General features: G+C 32.1%; 1 protein-coding gene across 4 annotated transcripts in view; it reads right to left on the bottom strand.

Annotated features, from left to right (window-relative positions):
* Positions 1-23,071, bottom strand: part of Top3alpha (topoisomerase 3-alpha) — a 171,055-nt gene that overhangs the window by 44,762 nt on the left and 103,222 nt on the right. For all 4 annotated transcript variants that reach the window (XM_085821549.1, XM_085821547.1, XM_085821548.1 and 1 more), the window contains exons 23-24: positions 21,982-22,201; positions 15,119-15,225 (exon numbers count right to left, since the gene is read on the bottom strand). In XM_085821549.1, coding sequence (XP_085677675.1) covers positions 15,119-15,225; positions 21,982-22,201 — 327 coding nt within the window. The remainder of the gene's footprint in view (positions 1-15,118; positions 15,226-21,981; positions 22,202-23,071) is intronic.

Raw genomic sequence — 23,071 nt, 5'->3', positions numbered from 1 at the left:
CTCAAAAAAGTTACCTGCCTCTTATACGTGAAGGACACAGGTTAGCTTTCAACACTGAATGCTATTTTTTGCCCGGATTTTATAAAGAAATGTGGAGAAACGGTAATAAATGAAGATTGTATAAAAGAAGTTTTTCATTGTGATGACAATGCTTCTCAATCATCAATCAATTAATGAATGGCAAAATCTGTAGTATGGTTCTAAATACAGAAAAAACCGCTACCAATACTTAAGAAAGTGACAGAGAAATTACTGAAAACGAGAAAATTTTGACTGACAAGTCAGGCGCGTAGCCATGGGGGTGCCTCGGCGCCCGGGCACCCTCCCACTTCACCATTACCTATACTTAAAAAAAGCGCTAATTAATTTTCAATTGATAAGACTTAAGTTTTAAAAAATATTGCTTTCTAGCTTCCCAAAATATGCATGTGATTAACAAAAAGTCTACGATTTTCCATTTAGAAGTCAGATCAGGAAAAATCATTCTTTTCAGCTAACAAGCGGCAGGAAAATACTTCGAAGGTTAGGGGACACTTTCAAGTCGTAAAGCTTTTGTTCTATTACAGCTTTGAATAGCCCTCCATATCCGGTCCCTCTAGCTATCAAGCTTAATGTCACTAAAGAAGAAAAAGCCCTTTCGTTTCGGACCAAGCAATCTAAAAGCATAATGTTTAAAAGAAAATAAGTATTTAAAAAATATAAGTTGGGATATTTAATTTTGAGATTTGCTACTTATTATCTAAATATTGCACAAAAGAGGGAAGGAAACACAGTAAAATAATTTTGAGTGATTGTTTTTTACATTAATTTCAAATTTCAATTAAGTCAATATTTTTTTTTTTTTTTAATAATGTAGAGAGCATGCCAACTTCGATGCTTTCAATGCAATAAATTTTATTTTCTTAGTCATCTAGCAATTTAAATTATTGTCATTTAAAATTATCTAATAGGGTAGTTGTCAAATACGCAGATAAAAAATTCATTCACTGACAAGTAATAATTTATTTCATTTTATTATTAGCCCAAAGGGGCCAAGAAGGGTTACTAATTTCATTTTGAAATTTTGTGGTGTTTCATTTACTCAATATAGGCATCTGGAAGCCCAAATTTGGAGTTTAGAATTTGCTTTATTATCTATTTCATATTTTGTAAAACTTTAACGAAATTTTGATTAATTTAATTATCAATTTCAAAACGAACTATGGCAACACTGTACGAAAAAAAAATTTTCTATCTCCAGCGCGTGAGACTGTATCGGAAATTTCCCAGATATGCTCTTTTTAGTTTATTTTGTGATATTGCTGTTGAACTGAATTTTATGGTTTTAAATGCGGAGAACTTGATATTTAATAAATAAAGGTAACACTCAAAACGTTAAAAAATGCCCCTTTGAGCGTAATATAAAATCTGAAAGCTTTCAGATTTATTTATTTATTTATTTTGTGTGCATCTCTATTTGGGAACAAATAATCAGATAAATACCGATTAAAAGAAGTATAAATTAAGAGATTTTAAATAGAATGAAAAAGCACATAACCTAGTGTTAGTGAGCAGAATGTATAAGACTGATAAACTGTGCTAGTTCAACATAGGTTAGAATATCCGGGAACGAGTTGAACGAGCGTTTATGGTTTTCCTTGCGTATAAGGCAAACAGACAAGTTTCCCTTTGAAAGTCCTCCACGAAGGGATGGCATCCCTTCCCATACACAGATAACCTTTGTTTGCTTTTCTGTACCGATTTGAAAAGCAGTAGCAAGCATATATGAAATACTAATTATAATGATAAAAATTTGACGCAATTGTAAGTTCATATAAATCGTCGACATCATGCCGAAACTACGAATCAACAACATCCCTTTCCGAAGGAAATAACTTTATTGGCATGGTCTTTGTTTTGCAAAAATCGATGTTCTACACTATAGTTTTGACTTGTTTATCAAAAACAAATGCATTTTACTTTTTGATCACAATGCAAAACAGAAAAATAATATTAAAAAATTCGGTATTAATAAGACTATTACCATTGTCCTGGGTAGGGGAATGCGAAAATATTGTTAACTTTTTCCTGGTTCATTATAACAGGTTAGATTCATGGCCTAAAATTTTAAAATATTTATTCACTTTTTAATTCTATAGTGTAGAATATCAATTTTCACAAAATTCTTAAAGCTGCTTCCCCCACTCCCCCAGTTTTAAAGCTTCCTATCCTTTTTAAAGAAAAAAGTAACCATCTAAAAATAACACAAAATGTGGCACATACTCTTTGCTCTCTTCCTCTGTTTAATAACAAAGGCGTATCTACGAACAGAACCGAGGCATTTTGCTTAATTGCAGGAATCACTATAGAAGGTCTAATTAGCCCTTAGGGATAAACTATGAGGTATCTGGCCAATTTGGTCATGACAAAGTGAAAAGTAATGGATACGATTTAAAATCTTCGAAAAATACTGTTTGTTTTTCCTACAAATTTTGCTGTGTGTTGCGTTACTAGAAATAATCCTTTCACTTGTATTGGCTTAATATAAATCGCTCAATATGGAACGCCCTGAAAAAAGAAAGCATAAATCAGAAAAAATTTTAAAAAATTGAGGTTCTATTCTCCAAAAACATGTACAATTTCTAATGAAGTGAACTCTACTGGAAGCATTTCTGTTGTGAAAAAAGGCAACCAGTCTTTCCTCCTCATTTGAAAATTCTAACTATTATATAATTATAGCTATTATAATAATAGGTATAATTATAATAAATAAAATAATTTTTCAATTCATTCAAAATTCATGGGGCATGTGCTATTGTGTATTTAAATGTATTTATCTAAACTGAAAATTTTGGTAAGTGGTAAAATTTTTCAATTTTTAATTACCTGCGTTTATGAATTGTATCCGAAACATTAGTTTCATTTGGAATAATCTTAATTTATTTAACTATACTGTTCAGAGATATCATATAGGTAGTTAATGCTTCTATGCTGCGCAGTTAGCAGAAATAATTTTCATAACAAAATCTTTAATGTATGATATTAATAAGGGGACAATTATTTTAATTCTTATTTGAAGTTTTTCTTTGAAGAGCAACACTAATCACAAAGGAATGACTAGAATAAAATTTGCTAATAATGTCTCAACTTCACCGATTTTATAGACTGTAAAAGGTGTTAAACATAGAAAATGCCGTGGTTCGCAAAACAAATATTTATTACTGAGATATGCAGAGATACACGCAGAGTCACATGCAAGCAGAAATAAGTAAGTACAAGCACTAGCATAGATAAGTAAGTACAAGCAGAATAATACTAAGCAGCGATAAGCGGTTACAGAGGTCATATATATAACTTTACAACAGATCATGGTTTAACAAATCATAAACAAGACACAATAAATAACTAATCAAAAGAAACATACAGAATGGGATTAAGAGTTTCAGAATAACTTGGACCTGGCAGAAAGCTAATGAATGTATCGGACTTGACAGAAAGCTATACTTCCTTTTAAATAGTAAGAATGCGATTACAAATATCTCAACACTCCCCCTTAATCGCACATTATACAAAACATAAAAGAATTACACAATTTTTAAACAGCTCAATGATAACAGTTCATAGAATTTTGCTTTGGACAAAGCCTTAGTTAACATATCTGCAATTTGTAAACCTGACTATACATATTCAATTCTAATATTATTTTCCTTAACAGTCTTACGAGTGAACTTTAATTTTATATCTATATGTTTCAACCTACCTGAAAAGTTTTCATTAACAATACTTTTGATACATGACTGGTTATCCTCAAAAATATAAACATTTTTAACACTGGAAATTTCATTTACTACACTTTTTATCCATAAAACATCTTGAATAAAAGCAATTATTTCAGCTTCTGTTGCTGAAAGTGCAATACACTTTTGCTTGTTACAGCACCACATAATAGCACAGTTTGAAAACATTATAAAGTAACCAGTAATTGATTTCCTATCTTGAGTATCCCCCCCCCACAATCTGCATCTACATACAAACACAAGTTTGCCCTTTGTAAATCACCCTTTTTGTATATCAATTTTAAATTTAAGGTGTTCTTCAAGTACCTAAGAATTCTTTTTAGAGCACACCAGGCAACGTCAGTAGGATGCTTCTGCAGTTGGCTTAAGCAATTTACTTCAAAAACAATATCTGGCCTTGTGATATATGCCAAGTAAAGTAAAGATCCAATTAATTCTTTGTATGGGCCATGAAATGCATTTCCTTTCTGAAAATCAGCTGCTGTAGATTTTGGTTCAATGGGAGTTTGGGCTGTTTTACAATAAGACATTTTAAATTTATCAAGTAATTTTTCTATACATGGTTTCTGATCTAAATACAAACAACCAGACTCAAATTTCAGTCTAATACCAAAAAATTCTGAGACAATTTCAGATTTTGACATTTGAAATTCACTAGACAACAATGATATTATAATATTTGTTTCTTTTACATCTGAACCTGCAATTAATAAGTCATCTAATAAAGAGCCATAATTACTTTCTTACAATTTCAATTTCTGATAAAAATACATGGTTCAGATCCTTTTGGCTGGTCCATGTAGATGGTTTCATCTAACTTACAGTTCAAGAAAGCTGTCTTGACATCTAAAGTAAAAGTTTGCAGACCTTCATTATTGATAATTACCAGGATTAAACGTAAAGAGCACATACTAATCACTGGAGAAAACGTTTCTGTATAATCTACGCCTTCCTTTTGCATAAAGCCACGAGCAACAAGCCTCACTTTGTAAGTTCCATCTCATTTTTTACTTAGAACCCATTTGCAGGAAATAGCTCCTTTATCAGCGGGGTAAACTTTGTAGATCCCAGACGTCATTATCTTCCATAGATTTCATTTCCTCGTCCATAGCTCTTTTCCATGGTTCTTGTTCTACTTGTGGTAGATTTACAATATCTTCAAATGTCAGAGTATCTTGTTGTGCAAACATTACTTGGTAAATCTCAGGATACCTAACTGGTTGTTTCTTTTCTCTTGAAGATTTTCTTTGTTCCTCCTTCTTATTTGCAGCATTTAATTCGCCGTTACCAGTGTCTGAAATTGATTTGTCTTCATTTTTAATGTCATCATTGTCATTTTCACTCAAATCAGAACTATCGGAAATATATTTTTAAAACAATAATTTGTCTGATTGTTATGAGGAATTAGAACATCTTGCAGCTGTAAAAAGTGATGATCTTCTGTCATCCAGCAAAAGAAAAGCTAAAAGACATTCCATGTTGCTTACATCTAAGAAAATGAGAACTCATGTAAACAATTCTAACAGCTGATAAAATCAAAATCTTATTCAATTCTTTGAATCAAATTCAAGTATTTCCAAGTATTCAAGTATTTCATACTATAAATCGATGAAAATTCAAGGTAAGCTATTTCATAATTATTAATTCTACTTTCTTCTTTTCTTCATTAAATTCTTCATTAAATTTTACTTTCTTTCTACTTTCTTCTTTTCTTCATTAAATTTAACATTTCTGGAAACAATGATGCGTCTTGTTTCTGGAATCATTAAACGATATCCCATTGTGGAATAACCTACAAATATCATTCTGACAGAATTTTCATCTACTGTATATACCCGTGTATAAGTCGATACCGCATATAAGTCGACCCCCCACTTCCGAAATCAATCGAGAAACTTCGAAAAAAATTTTTTAAGTACTACATTTATTCAAAATCATCTGAGAAAAAAAGTAAATATACGATAAAAAAATACCTTAGTAAATAAACAAAATCAAAATCCTTCAACATCCGATTCATGGTCATATTCGCCAAACATTTCATAGAACTCTTCTGTCGTCATTGGCTCATCATCATACATATTTTCAGTCTCGAACTCTATATTATTACAATCACTACTAGAGCCTTTGTCGTCATTTTCACTTTCAAAAACAGCATCATCTTCCGTGCCGTCTAGTTTGTTGCTAATACAACATTTTTTAAACGATTTTATAATCATTTCAGAGGGTATTTTGTTCCAGGCATCTTTAACCCACTGAGCAATTAATGTAATATCGGGCTTTTTAATGTTGGCTCCCTTTGTAAATGTTGGTCGACCGGAACTAATCCACTCTGCCCAATATTTTCTAACATTTACTTTGAAGGGCTTATTGAGGCAGACATCTAGGGGTTGAATGACGGAAGTCAATCCTCCCGGAATTACGGCCACAGTCGTTTTTAGAAATATTCAAAATGTTCAGTTATTGCGTGGGCTATTTTTTAAAATTTTGACGTGTACGCCTGTTAACAAAAGTATTTCATGAATGAACAATAACTATTATAAAGACTTATATGTACGTAAAAACTATCTGCATTTCTCTTTTCTTGGCATGTTGGAGAAACTTTTTTATTGCTCGATATTGATCGGTTGTTCGGGGGCCGAAAATTCTTTGGTTTAATTGAAACTAACTCAAGTTAAAGTATGAAACTCTGTGATTAGTTCGTCACATAATTTAAGTCATGAAATTACTTCAAGTAAATGACTTATTAGATAAGTCGTCCAATTTGAGTGCGGGAAGAAAACAACTGCATTATATAAAGAAATTTTTGAACTTTCGATTCTTTTAATTTTTTATGGTCCCGCGTATAAGTCGACCCCCCCCCCACTTTGAAGTCTTTTTTTGTTCAAAATATCTCGACTTATACGAGGGTATATACGGTAGTTTCTTTCTTTGTGATGATGGCACTAGAGTATAAGCATCACAGCCAAATACACGAATCTTTGTTAAATCAGGATCTTCACCTTACTTCAAAAATAAGGAACACGATTGTCAATTGAACTATTTGGGAGTTGATTATTTATGTAAGCAGCCGTAAGTACTGCTTCACCCCAAAGAAATTTTGCCTCAAGTATCATTGCTCTAGCTTTTTCCAGTACAGTTCTATTTGTACTGTACGTTCAGCAACACCATTTAGAAAAGGTGTATGGGGAGGTGCAGGATCTATTATTACACCTGCTCTTTTAGCAACCTCATGCAATTCTCCACTGACATATTCTTTTGCATTGTCACAGTGTAGTTTTGTAACAGTTGGATTTAATTTAAAGAATAGCTTGAGTTCATCAGCAATGTCACTTTTTCTTTTGAGCAGTCTGATTTCCATAAATCTCGAATAGTCATCAATTATAGTCATGAAATACCTTTCCCCATGGAGTGTTTGAGGTTCTATTGGACCACATATATCAGTATAGTTATAAGCGGTTTGGATTCTTTTATGCGAGGACCCTTTCCTATAGGCAAAGCACTTTGTTTGGCACGAACACATACTTCACAAAAGGATTCTTTTGCAGGAAGATTCATAAGTTTTAATTTTTGATCACAGCAGTGCTCTAACCTTCTGTGCCATAAATCATCATTCTTTACTGCTAAAGCTGTAAATAAATTTGGTGAAAAATTACTAAAATATTGTCTGCATTTGTCCAAGTATCCAAATCTAAAACGCTTGTTTTTGTGTTCAATGTAAACTATTTCATTTTTAAAAATTACACTCAAACCTGCTGCTTCAATATTTTTGACAGAAATTAATTGTCCGTTTAATTTTGGAACGTAAAGAACATCTTTTAACATTATTTCAACACCATTCTTAGTTTTACCGCAAATATCACCAATTCCTTCTACTTCTAAAACCGCCAACTTAGACGTGCACTTAACAGTTCTAGTCTTAGGCTTAATTGAGGTAAACCATTCCTTGTGAGAAGACATATGAGAAGTTGCACCAGAATCAATAATAAATTGATCAAGCACAAGATTTCAAGCCATAAAAGATATTGCAGGGGGTGCATACTTATTACTATTTGAATTTGCCTGCTTTTTAGAATTATCAAAACATTCACTTTTAAAATGATCAGTTTTCCCACAGTTATGACATACGCAGTTCTTTTTCCTACAAAAGTTAACAGAATGTCCTTTTCTTTTACAATAAGTACAAAACAAGTCTTTACGAGCACTAATAAAAACAGAGTTATCTGTATTTCGTTTAGAATACTTATTTTCATTTTTATAATCAAACATAAGAGATTCACAATCAATAAGTCTACTTGTAACAAAATCTAAACTCAAATTATTGCTTGGCTGGTTCTCTAGAGATGCCTTAATATTTTCATATTCCTTTGGCAAAGACATTAAAATGTAAATAATAATATCAAAGTCACTTACTTCAGAGCCAGAGACGCATAGACTACTCACCAGGTTCATTATGCTGTCAATATGCTGTCTCATTGACACATACTTAGATTTCCTTATGGTAGCTAGACGCTTACGCGTTAAAATTTGACTCACTGCACCTTTAGCGCTATACGTAGCTTGCAGTTTCTTCCATATTTTACATGCAGTGTCTTCATGTTGAAGAGAAGCAATAACATTATCACTTAGAAGAGCAAGTATTAAGGCATAAGCCCTTTTTGATTTCAAAACATCTGCAACTCTGTCCGCAACTGCTTCTGTTTCCAAAAACATATCCAATTCCCTTGCCGTAAATACTGCTCAAACTCTTCGACACCAAACAGTTATTAACACCGTCAAATGGTGCTGCACCAAAAGCTTCTCTTTCACCTCCGGAAAAAGCCATCATTTACAATACACCAAATCAAAATCATGCGAACGATAAATTATTACACTGAAGGTTCAATTAGGGAAAATATCAGCGAATTCTAACTCTTGAAGGAACCACGCTCTGCTGTTAAACATAGAAAATGCCGTGGTTCGCAAAACAAATATTTATTACTGAGATATGCAGAGATACACGCAGAGTCACATGCAAGCAGAAATAAGTAAGTACAAGCACTAGCATAGATAAGTAAGTACAAGCAGAATAATACTAAGCAGCGATAAGCGGTTACAGAGGTCATATATATAACTTTACAACAGATCATGGTTTAACATATCATAAACAAGACACAATAAATAACAAATCAAAAGAAACATACAAAATGGGATTAAGTTTCAGAATAACTCGGACCTGGCAGAAAGCTAATGAATGTATCGGACTTGACAGAAAGCTATACTTCTTTTTAACCAGTAAGAATGCGATTACAAATATCTCAACAAAAGGAAAATGTCTTATACTTATCCGTACGCTACGACATATTCCTTAATCCTATATCCAAGAATTGAATTGTTTAATCTCTAATGTTCTATTAAAAATTCTAAAAAATGTGAGAATCATTGAATTAGTTGCGGAAGAAAAAGTACAAAGCCTCTTTGTAACTCTTTTACATTGAAGAATCAACTGTAAATAACCTGTGCTGCTTCTGTTAATTAAAAACACTGTTGCTCATGAAATTATTAAAAAAAAAAAAAAACTCATTATTGCTCATGAAATTATAAAAAAGTTTAAATGTGATCGAGCATATCTAAAGTGCTAGTGAAGTTTTCATAAAATTCTAATCCATAAACTCAGAATTAAAATAAAAGTTTTAAAATAATTTTATACTTAAATGATAAAGCCAATGACATAAAAGTAAATTAATAAAAAGTAACAAAAGGCAATCTTTTTTTTTTGTGAGATGATATTATTATTTCCAGCTATATAGCCACAAATTCGAATACTATTTATCAAGGGGAAAATATATGTTCCCTTTTCTGTTTTAGAAACAAATTAAATACAAGGAATCCTCTTACGGTGACCATCTTCCTTAGAAGGTAATCTATAAAAGTGATCGGTATTTCTGAGAACGGCGACTATTTACTTAGCAGATCAAAATTTTCTGCAATAAAGACTTTCGTAAAAAAAAAAAGAGAGAGAAACTCACAGTATTTAACGCATTCAAATTTTCCACAGATAAAATAGTTAAATAATACAGATAAAATAATAAATTTTGTCTTCAAATAATAAATTCTGATAAACGTTTAAATGAAGAATGCTAATAGAAAAATTGTAAATCCCTGAAGATATTGACTTTAGCATAAAAGGCGCAAAATCGCTCTCTGTAGCTTAGCAGTCGTAGCTCTTATCTCGCAGATAAAGCACTGCCTGAAATCCATTTTTATTTAAATTCAAATTATTGTTTTAAATTAAAAATATTATTACTTATTTTGAGATAAAAATTGTGAAATGAATCTATCATACGATAAGTTTTAAACAGTGCTTTTAGAATTATTCTTATTCTGTTATGAATATATTTGTTCTTCTGTGTAATATTATTAAATGGGCTAAGTTTAAATATAAGTCTATTTGTACTTTATATTGTCTTACATTTTGGTGGCTAATAAATTTGCATTTTGGGTTACATTAAACCCATGTGATGAGTCTCCTCATACGATGATTTAGGTTGACAAAATTAATATTAGACCTTTCCTGGACAAGATGCATGCATTATAAGGCGTACCAGCATTTTTATTAAAGCTTTTTCGATAAAATTGAAGCTCTAGGGCACACTGTGTGCCTCAACCAAACTAGATGCTTATGTGCATAATCAATGGAGTGTGCAGTCTAAGTCAGACACTATGGTTCTGCTGAGTTCAATCATTTCATTGTAACATTCATTACAGCATATCATTATCTATCTCATTTAGAAAGAATTACGGTTAAACTTCAGAGACAACCTGGAGTTTTGCGAGTGTACGTCATCATGACGGGCAAATGTGTAAAAAATTAGATGTAGAGTTTAAACTTCTACGCATCATTCGAAAGCAAGTCTATTGAAATAATGCTTATTATGTTTCTGTGCTTAATTATTATAAAACTGTTTTAGCAATCTCTTTACTTGACCATCTCATTTTCCATTTAAAATTTTAAATTTCAAATTTAGAAAAGACTGCATCATCCCTTGTTGAGCATACAACCATTAGTTTGCGCTGATCATGTAAATGAAATTGCTGTAAATAGGTTGAAGGTGATATATGAATATGATTTACCCTCTCCGGAATTTCTAAACGAAGAGACCAAACGAAGAGACGAAATGTTGGCGATGGCATTTTATGCCTCTTCAAAAAGCAAAGCTCCCAGACACACCAGTTTTGGCTTTAAAAGCTTCAAATGAAATATATTTACCAAATACTGATGTGCTTTTGCACACAGCAGCTACACTGCCGATAACATCTTGCAAATGTGAACATTCTGTGAGTGTTTTGAAAAGGTTAGAAAATTAAAATAGAGCTATTATAACGGAAGAGCACAGAAATTCTTTGGCATTAATGCACATTCATTATACCAAGAAATAGCAATTGACAAAATTATTGATATATTTGCCAGTTTAGAGCCACGGAAGATGGAATTCGGGAATATTTTAATTGCCAAACCAAAATAAAAAAAAACCAGAAAAATTTTTGCCTTTAAAAAAAAAAAAAAAAAAAAAATTGAAATTTAATTTCATGTCCAAAATAAATGATGTGTTTACAACTTTTATGTATTTAATTCAATATCTTTATTATATAACTATATACAACAGAAATATAGATTTTATATATTTATCTTTATAGTTGTATAATGGAACCAAAGAAAGATGAATTTCAAAGTTCTGTTAATATTTTAATAATAATTTTTAATTAATTTAAAAACAAAAATAATGAATTACACATTTAGTATGTTTGTAAGGTAATAATTATAAATACGATAGTGAAATGCAATATATCCACAATTATGTTACATAATTTTATTAATAAAATTCATAATACAATTATTATTTATATTAAGATAACTGCCCTTAACATAATATATTTGTCACATAATAATCACCTATAAGTAGATATCTCTGCTAGAGGCTATACATATTATACTTAATGCAAGGGATTCATCTTTTAAACCCAGTTAAAAAGGTTTTTTGAAAATGCGGCTTTTAAGTAGAAAAAAAAAAACCTCAGAAGGATTGCAAACTATAGCTAATGCTTTAAATATCAGCGAGGAAAGTTATGAGAACTCATTTTTAGAATATGTGTCAATTCACAACAATACTGAGACTGTTTATATAGGTGGTGTATTTAAATATGCAAAGCACACTAGGACTATCTGCCTAAGAGAAAGGATGCCTTCATGGAGGACTTTCTAAGGGAAACTGGCTCGTATACACGTTACACATGGGAAAAACCACGAAAACACTCATGCAGCCAGCCCGTTCGCGAGATTTGAACCTCGGACCGAACTACCAGTGTTCAGTGACTTTAACGCTCCGCCGCTGGTGGGCGACTGTGTATATAAAAACTAGCTATGAAAATGTTAAGCTGATCAAAAAAGCTATCAGCAGTTTTACAAAACTGATAATGCAATTGAAAACTGTTGTTGATCAATATCAAACAAGCACAATAGAACGGTTGTTTGTAGGAAATAAAATTTCACCAAGAATGTAATTATAAAAATATTCTTATAAAAACTAAAAAAAATGGATTTAAAAACTCCATAAATAGTTTAATTTTAGTATTAATTTTAATTTTAGGATTAATTAATGAGCTTGTTAATTACTATTTTAATTGTAAAGTTTAAAATTTACATCACTTTTTTTACAAAACACAAATTACCATCTATTAAACTCAGCCACTTAATAAACTCATATGTTTGAAACAGAAGTAATTTTAATAAGCATTGACTACTGTACACATAATTATGAAATTAAAAGGTGAAAATATAAAGCATTTCTATGTGGTTTCCAAATATGCATAAATTCTACTTAAAATTGATACCAATATGAGTATATTTATTTGGAAGGAAGAATAATGTTACATTTACAATAATGTACGTTTTTTCTAATGCATGCATAATTGTTTTTAATGAAACCTATAAAAGATGAATTTGCATATGGGTACTATATAAAAAATTAAGATTTCATTAATTGGCTAATGTACACTGTTTGTTCTTTCAGCATTCAGAATAATTTTGTTCCCAGTATAATATAATGAATGATAAAATACAAGTTATCTGCCATTCTGATAGTATTTTAATTGTTCAATCTGACAAAATAATTTGACATTTCAAACCACTTGCTTTTTACTGCTTATCAATAATTCTTATAGCAATGGATCAATTTTACTTAACACCATTCAGCAATTCTAGTATAAATCATGTTACAGTCAAAAGTCGTTAATCCGGACTCGTCGGGACTTCGGCGATTCCGGATTATCGATTTTTCCGGATTATAGATCATCAGTTTAAATCTCGTAAGATGGCATGCAGAAATTCTAAAATTAAAAATATGAAACCGTAATTTATGAAATAAAGAACAATTATGATCTAAAGGGTATCAAAATTTGCAAAAAGAAAAAGCTTAATATTTATTTGTTTACTTTATTAAACATTTCTTTCAAGTTGTTTAAGTTTTGCTTCGTTTCATGTAATAATACTTTCTCTTTAATTCTGTTAAACAGACATAATTCCTTGTTCAGTTACAAAGTTCCACCGTTCAAGTCCTATAATTGCTGTGTCAAGAACACCGACTAATTTGTCAATCGAAATTTTTTTGTTTTCAATAACCTCTGTCACTTTTCTTCGCTATCGGAAGCGAATTATAATGACGAGGAACTTGTTTTAAATCATATCAAAGACGGAGCATATCGAGATGAAATACTACATTTGGTAAGGAATTATAAGCCAAATAAAATAAAAACATCTGCGCTGAAGATAAGGATAGTGCTGACAAATCAACTTCCAATTCATTAGGCGCCCGCCGCCGAGCAGTGTGAAATTGATAAACAGATTTCGGATTTCAAAACATACTTTCGCTTTAGATCCTTTACATATTAACAAATATATATCGGAAATTCTATTTGATATAATCGAAAGTTTAAGCTTACTTTTATAAAATTGCTCTTACAGTCTGCAAAAAATAATAAGCCGGATGCAATTTCGAAAATTAAGGAACAACGCAATCATCAACATTAACTGAAATAGATAATTAGATAATTTTAGCTTATACGTCCATTATACATAAAATGCGCACGCGAAAATGTATTCTGCACTTGCGCACACTCATATGCGCAGTCGTAAAAGGTCTTACGTGCACGCGTGAACGCCTCTGCGCATGTGTCAACGTGGCGCATGCGCAGAAAGTTTTTAGTTTTGATGTCCGGATTATAGATCATTCCGAATTATGGGTGTCCAAATTAACGACTTTTGACTGTATAAAGAATCACTGTAAATTTAGTGCTTTTCCAGGAATTTAAAAAAAAAAAAAAAAAAAAAAAAACATGTATTGAATCATCATTAACACAGGTAGCATTAAAGACATTTTGAAGTATATGAAAAACAATCATTCTAATCAACTATCTAACTTAAAAATTCTTAACCTTAAGAAAATGACAGTTGATTAGAAAATTCTTTAATGGTTTAAGAACGAGCTAAATATTCTAGCTAAAAAATGAAATGAGCTCATTTCTTTGAATAATTCGTCATACATCTAAAAAGCATTTGCAACAATATGTAATTTAACAAATTTGAGGAATATGATTACACCAATTATGAACAAAATTGCCATCACACCAATAAAAATGAATAAATAACATGGAGCAATTTTTTCCCTTTAACCAGATACCCCTATCAGATTTAACAAAATTTATTTTTAAAAATAATTAATAAAAAAAACATGTGAATGAGAAAATTAACTAAACATCTTTTGCTATATACTGCATACTATTTTATTAAGAATTCTTAAAAAATCAGAATTTCCTTTTTGTGCTAGACAATGTATGTTCCGTCTTTTCGGTAGATAGGTGGCGCTCTTGATGCACGCCGATGAAAAATATTCTACTTGACGCTTGAACATAAAGAATGACGCATGTCATACCTTTTTTGATGCTTGATTATGTTTTCATGGCCACTATAGGCGGAAGTAATATATTATATCTTTAAGTTTATTGTTAATAAATGTATTTCTGTGTTCTGTGAAATCTTGAAGTTTTGATTGAACATTCTAATGCTCTCCCAAACTGACTTCTGAAAACAAAACAACTTAGTATGACTCCTCATGAGACACCATTCAATGTATGTAAGTGAACGAGGTGGAGTATCTCATTTGCCAGAATGCCAGAAACAGAATAATAATGATTATGATGACAAATACATCTATTTCATATTTTCAACTGTAGGAAACGTAATGAGAAAAATGTCTTAATAATAGTAATAAAACTTTCTTTCCATAAATATGAAAGTAAATTCAACAAACCTGTATTGGGCCCTTCTTTCCTAACAGTTAATACAATCGCTTTTTTACCGCAGTTGCAAACTATATCATCAGACGGGTTAGAAATTCGATTAGGAGAAAACACAGGACTGTAAAGAAGAGAGAGAAACGTGTGCTTAACATTTTCACTAAAATCACATTTTGTATAATACTTTTGACATAAGAAGGGGGAAAACAAATTCAACAGCAACTTAGGGTGCTTTAAAGCAGCGGTCTGAAAATTATAGCCCCAAACCAATTTTATGCAGCACATGAATGCATATTAATTATGTATTTAGAACTTACTGTTTTAAAAACATAGATATGACTGAGCTCATGTGCACAACTGCTTCTGAAAAAGATAAAATGAATAGGTTGGAGCTTTGTCTTTGTCACTATATGTCTGTACCGCTGGCCATATGAGTAAGATAAGATTGGAGAATTTCCATGTTGGTAAACAGTAAATTTATTTTGCCAGCCAACAGCAGTAGTGCTTTAATATTCTGGTATTTTTAGTTTTCTGGCTTACATTAAAAGTAAGTTATTTAGTGGTTTATTCAACATACTGGAATTATCTGAAATAAATTAAAGTCTAAAATTTATTTAGCTATATGTTTGAATTAAAATGTTATAAGCAAGAGAAATTTCTTGCAGGATTTTATACTTTATCTTTAGTCTTCAGACAGAAAATAAATATAAATCTGAATTTTTTCTTTTGTGTTACTACTATCATTATTTATTGTATGTTTCAATAAATATTGAATAAATGGAATTTAATTACTATACTTGCCAGCATATAAGATGCACTTTTTTTCTCTGAAAATAGGTCTGAAAAACAGGGTTCGTCTTGTATGTTGATACTCAGTTTTTGATTACATTAATTTCTGGAAATTTCCTCTATTCAGAGTTATGCAATTTTTTCTTGTTTCCTTGCGGAGTGTGGGAATATTATAGTTACACAGAGTTCAGTGAATGTGCATGCACTGTCATCAACGATCACAGCTGATTTCGTTTAAACTTTCCAATTTTTGTGAATGACTTTTAAGTGTGTGAAATTTCTACTATTCAATTTTCTTGAATTTATTGGCAAGTTATGGCTCAAAAACAACATCGGCAGTACTATAACATAGCATGCAAGCTACATATGATTGCATATGCTAAATAACATGGAAACAGGCCTGCAGAGAAGCATTTCGGCCCCCTCCAACTGAAAATCTAAAACCTTTCAAATTTTTATCTTTTTTTTCCCCCTTCTTAATTTGTTTGTTAAAAAATTTAAAAAAAAAAATTTGTTAAGAAAATGTTCTGGTCTGTCAGCTGCTTTCAAATCATGCCTTTGGCGCACATATAGAGTTTGAGACCATTGCCTCATAAAGCATTTGCAAAAGTAATAAAACATTTCATTTTCATATTTTCTGCATAAAATTTCACAAACTATCAAACAAAATAACTGCCTTGCACAGCTTATAAAAATTTACTTCATAAATAATACATACACCCCCGCCCGAAAAAAAAGGCCTGAAGAAAATGTCAATACTCAGTAATATTGTAAATTTATAATGTATGTAATATTGTCATATGAATTAAAATCATTATACTTGCTATACTAATTATTATATACATGCAAGACATCGAAGAAAACATTTTGTAACAAATGAAATGATTAAAAATGTCTACAGAGCATATCAAATAATTCAATTTTTTTTTTGGCATACCTTGACTTTTCTTGAATTGGCAACTTAGTATTATTTTACAGGTTTGCTGTCCTCTTAAGGATTGTAGTAATATATAAAATATGATGAAAATTAATTGAGAATCATGAGAGATCCCACTTAGTTGCAATGCTCAGTTTGCTAGGTTCATGAATTATTAAGGCAAAGATAATCACAAACTGACATATAAAATGTTTTAAGTAGATATCTATGACTCTTTTACCCTAATACCAGCAGCAGTAAATAAATACAAAATCATTTATTCCTTTAGGTTGTTCACATTTGACTACCTTACCATGATGTCAAGTGAAATTTGCCAGTGTTTATCTGCTAATATATTGGCAAACTTTTAACCTTTAAAAACAAATTTACATTCATCTTATGGTAACAAATGACAAGACAGATAAAAATGGCACTTGGGTATTCGGCACCAGACTGATACTCTGCTAAGACATACAGGTAACTCTACAAACTATACCAGATTGTCCTAGAATGATGTTTTTTTTTCGGGGGGGGGAGCCTCCTTAAACAGAAGTTTCCCTACTAGCAAGTTAGGAAAACTTCATTTTTGGTTATGAGAGAACACGTTAGTGAACCACAGCATCATTTTAGTAAGCTGAATGTCTATATCTTTATTTCAATCTTGATTTTTTTTCTTTTATTATACCTTTTAAGTGTTGTGTGCCTTTATATTGAAGAAATTATAATGACGACCACAAAGTGTCAGTATACAGATTTCCTAAACAACGAGTTTTGTTAAAGAAATGGTTAAATTTGAAAAATTTGATAACACAGGAAAATTTTACCACTTCAAAGTATTATAGGGTAAGTGGATCTTAATTTGAAATTTGAATTTATTTCTCTATTTAAAAGAATGGGTACATTAATACTATAGAATTTCATTTTTATTCATTTCATTTTTTTCATTATGCATAATACTGTATAGGATAATCATGTACAATTACTATAATTATGTATCTGATTGCTAGACTGTTAGACATTCACTTGTGTTTTAAAATCTCTAACTTTTAATTTTTTGATTAATTTTATAGCTCGGAACTTTTAAGTTCATATGTATATAGCAGAAAATGGAAACATTTAATTTAATATTTAATACAGTTTTGTACTAGAAGTTTCTATAAAGAAACTGTAAAGACTATAAACATGCTTACATTTTTTTAAATAGTAATATAAAGTGCATAATTTTGCCTAAAATACAAAATTAAAATTCCTAATTCATTATTTAATATTAATTTAAATTTTCCTTTGAGAAACCTCATTTTTATTCACTGCATAAAAATTTAATTGCAGCAGTATAAAATGCAAATGCTACGAGGGTAAATTGAAAAATAAGTTTCCCCTGTCGACTGTGGTCAGAGTTGTGTATGAAAGTCAAAAAATAGAATGAGACATTAAAGATATGACATACCTTTATTTTTCCACATAGGTACCAAGTACATTGAGACATTTGTCATATCGCTTGATAAGCTTCAAAAAGCCCTCCAGGTAAAAATCAGGGCTTTGCATATGGAAGAAGCGTTGAACGGCTTGTTTCACTTCAGTATTGCTTCCAAAGCGCCTTCCCCTGAGATTTTTCTTCAAAGCCGGAAACAGACGGAAGTCGCTTGGTGCGAGATCAGGACTGTATGGCGGATGGTGTAGGCGCTCCCAACCAAGAGTTGCAATATGCTTTTGTGTTGCCATCGCCGAATGTGGTCTGGCATTGTCATTTAACAGCAGAACGCCAAATGTGAGAAGGCCAGGCCGCTTTTTCCGAATCGCCTTTCAGTTTCGACAGGGTGTCACAGTAGTGCGTAGCATTGATGGTTCCAACCTCCAAAAAGTCCAGCAACAAAACTCCTTGGGCGTCCCAGAAAACTGTGAGGAGCACTTTACCTGCAGAGGGAGTTGTCTTGAACTTCTTTCAGACAGGTGATGACGGTTGTTTCCACTCCACAGATGCGGCCTTCGATTCTGGTGTGAAATGGTGGACCCATGTTTCATCCCCCGTCACAATCCGAAACAGAAAGTCACTGCCATCTTCATGGTAACGCATGAGATGTTCCAGGCTGACCCCCATGCGTTGTTCCTTGTGTGTCGAGGTCAATTGTCGGGGCACCCATCTTACTGACACTTTTCTGTGTCGAAGAATGCCGTGGATGATGTTTTGAGCTCGCTCATGTGAGATTCCAAGTTCTTCCGCTACTTCATCGATGGTGATACGCCGGTTCGCTCTAATCATGTCATCCACCTTCCTGACATTTGCATCTGTAGTGGCCGTGTGTGTTCATCCAGCTCTCGGTATGTCCTCTACTTGCTGACGTCCATCACTGAATGTGCGACACCATCTCTGCACCATTTGCTTCGACATCACACCTGGCCCATAGACTTCCATGAGGCGGTTATGAATTTCTGTTCCTGATACTCCACGTGCCCATTCATAGCGGATAACCGCTCTCACTTCCTCCTGTGACCACGAATTCAAAACGCACCTTCTCTCCATACCTACCGGGGCTCAAATGAGAGGCTGGTCTCCGCTTTGCGCAGGCACTGCAACAGCTTCATCTGCTTGATTTGCAGCGACCTCTACCCAATGGTGTATCGGTGACTTGCGCGTTTTCCTGCTGTGTTGCCTTTCGCACATAGCCGTTCAACACTTCTTCCATATGCAAAGCATGAATTTTTCTTGGAGGACTTTTTGAAGCTTATCCAGCAATATGACAAATGTCTCAACGTACTCGTACGAGAATAATAAAATAAAGGTATGTCATATCTTCAATGTCTCATTCTATTTTTTGACTTTCATACACAACTCTGACCACAGTCGACGCGGGAAACTTATTTTTCAACTTACCCTCATAGTTACAGCACAAAACTCTATTGAAAATTTGTTATTTAATGTCAATTTATATGAAAATTCTAAAACTTGAATGTAATAAAAGTAAGCACATTCTGAGAATGTTATTAAACAACTTAATAAATTGACCACAAAGGAAAATTTATGTAAAATATTGTGCACTTCATTATGGAAGGAAGGAGAGATGGAGTATTTGCAAGAGATGTCTGGTATCCTATTATGTCATAGCAATTTCTTGACTTGATTGGGCTCTACACACCTGTACTGAGGATTGGAAATTTTGACTAACACCATGCTATTCATAAAATATAAAAAATTAATTTCTATACAAGTTATTAAATTATATTTTAATTGTAAACATATAACAGCATATAAAAACTGATAATTTATTATGCATTTTTGTACATAAGAAGTTTCCAATATAGTCAAAAGTCTTTAATCTGGACGTCCATAATCCGGAATGATCTATAATCCGGAAATCAAAGCTACAAACTTTCTGTGCATGCATCAACGCATAATGCATTAACGCATGCGTATAACACCTTTATGCATGCGCATATCCATAATATGTTTACGCATGCACGTTTAATATATAACGGATGGTATAAGCTAAGCTAAAATTATCTAATTATCTATTTCAGTTAATGTTGCAGATTACGTTGTTTCTTAATCTTCTAATTCGATCCGGCTTATTATTTTTTGCAGACTGTTAGAGCAATTTTATAAAAGTAAGCTTGAACTTTCGATTATGTCAAAAGGAATTTCCGATTCTGGAACTACCAAAGGATATACAAAGCTAAAGCATGTTCCGATGTCCATCAAACAAAAAGTGGAATTGCTGCAAAAAATGGATAAAGGCATATCCTTTGATTCTCTAATCATTCCGAAATATGTTTATCAATTTCACGCTGCTCTGTAGGGGGAGGATGATGCGGCGTGCAATTAACTGGAAGTCGATCTGTCAGGCTGCCAATTTTCACTACTGAAGGACACTCCGAACTTTGTCATACAATCACTCACACAGTATGTGAGGACACTAGAGAAGACCACCGCATTTAGTGTGAAGCTGTGGTGCATCATACTGCATCTGCAGCAGAAATCCGAGCAGCAGCTGGCAGCAAAGTGACACAACGGACTGTTACAAATCGGTTACTTGAAGGACAGCTCTGAGCCAAAATCCCTATAGCATGCATTCTACTGACAAGCTACAGTTTATTGCAGGACAGAGTAGAAATCTATCGTGTTTTCTGATGAAAATCATTTCTGAGTTGGTGCCAGTGATGGCCGTGTGTTGGCTAGAAGGAGGCCAGGTGAGCAGCTACAACCAACATGTCTGTGGCCTAGGTACACTGGATACACACCTGGAGTTATGGTCATATGACAGCACTTTTATAATTTTTTCTTAGTGTTGGGATTTTTTTTTTCTTTTTTTCATTTTTTTTTTTCTTTTTTTTTCTTTTTCTGTCAGTGTATATACACATTATTTGAGAAAAAGTCATTAATATTCCAATATTCACTTAATGCAACATTACATAATGATTGGTTTGGTTTGGTTTATTTGATGGTAAAGCATATCAGGGCTATCTGTTTAAAGGTTTATCTGTTGCCTTTGTGAAGGACTTTCTAAGGAAATGGGTTTGAATCTACATTATACGTGAAGAAAACCATAAAAGCTATTATGTAGCCAACCTGTACACCAGGAAATAAACCTGGGCCAAATTATCAGTGTTCAGCAACTCAACTTGTTGGGTGCTGGTGAGCCTTATGTGAATAAATTAGAAATACTGGAGCTGTATATGAAATGAAGGATGTAAAATGGAAATGTAATGCTGACAAGTACCAATAAATATTTAAAATGAGTGGTAAGTGTTTTGAGGAGTCTTGCCTTCTTAGTTAACAGTTTGTATGAAAGCATAGACAAGTTGCAAAGAAAAATAATCTGTTTGATGCAATTGCCAAACAAACCTGTAGGGAAATAAAAGAAACATTTAAATAATCTGCAGAGATCAAAAACACATTTCACTGCCAATTAGTGGCAAGAGATTCTTGGCAATGTATCCTGGGTGTCATCTAATATTCAAGTATTGTGAAATATCTACATACAAGTAGTCATGATATACAAATTTTGATAGTTTACACAAACTGCTTAAAATCTCTGAAAAATTTCCTAATAAATCTACTAGGAATTGAAAAATAACCCACATATAAATGAAATCATGCAATTCAAACTCATGTATTTCAAGGGCAAACTAATGGAAAACTATAGCAATACTTATCTGCTAAGTGAGATTTCTTACTTTAATGGTTGCCTATTTAATTGTCGACTAGACACAAATCCAGGCTGTTGAGAGCTAGTAAATGCATGATGTCTTACAGATGATGTAGAACTAGATCTTGAGATAGCAGAAGATGAAGATGCATTGTTATTATGAAACATACGTTGAGCAGATTCATATCCACTATCTGAACTTGTGTTTCTAGATGTTGAGGTTACTGAGGTAGGTGTAATGCTAGGATCTGAAAGTTATCAAACAATAACCCTTGGTATATATGTATATGACCAAAAATTATTCAAAAGCAATAAAAATGGTAAATAAAATTTCATTGAAGAGTATTTAATTTAATTTATAGTTATTTGATTGCACAGAATTAAATAAGTACTAAAGTCAAAAGTCTTTAATCTGGACGTCCATAATCCGGAATGATCTATAATCCGCACCTCAAAGCTACAAACTTTCTGCGCAACCTTTACGCATGCGCGTTTAATGTATAACGGACGGTATAAGCTAGGATAAAATTATCTAATTATCTATTTCAGTTAATGTTACAGATTGCGTTGTTCCTTAATCTTCTAATTGGATCCGGATTATTATTTTTTGCAGATTGTTAGAGCAATTTTATAAAAGTAAGTTGAAACTTTCGATTATGTCAAATAGAATTTCCGATGCTGGATCTACAAAGGGAAAGCATGTTTCGACGTACCGCTTCCGATAGTAAAGAAAGAACAGAGAGGTTATTGAAAACGAAAAAATTTCGATTGACAAATTAGTCAGCATTCTCGACACAGCAATTATAGGACTTGAACAGCGGAACTTTGTAACTGAACAAGAAATTATGTCTGTTTATAGAATTAAAGAGAAAGTATTAGCACATAAAACGAAGCAACTTAAACAACTTACATTGAAAGGAATGTTTAATAAAGTAAACAAATAAATATTAAGCTTTTTTTTTTTTTTTTTTTTTTTTTTAATTTTGATACCCTTTAGATTATAATTGCTCTTCCTTTCATAAATTACAGTTTAATATTTTTAATTTTATCATAAATTATGGTTTCATTTTTTTAATTTTATCATAAATTACGGTTTCATATTTTTAATTTTATAACTT

The sequence above is a fragment of the Stegodyphus dumicola genome, chromosome 8, assembly GCF_044657685.1.
Source record: "Stegodyphus dumicola isolate Sdum_Otavi_A_Nest chromosome 8, ASM4465768v1".
In the NCBI taxonomy this organism is placed as follows: domain Eukaryota; kingdom Metazoa; phylum Arthropoda; class Arachnida; order Araneae; family Eresidae; genus Stegodyphus; species Stegodyphus dumicola.
This window is presented reverse-complemented; position numbering and strand designations above follow the sequence as displayed.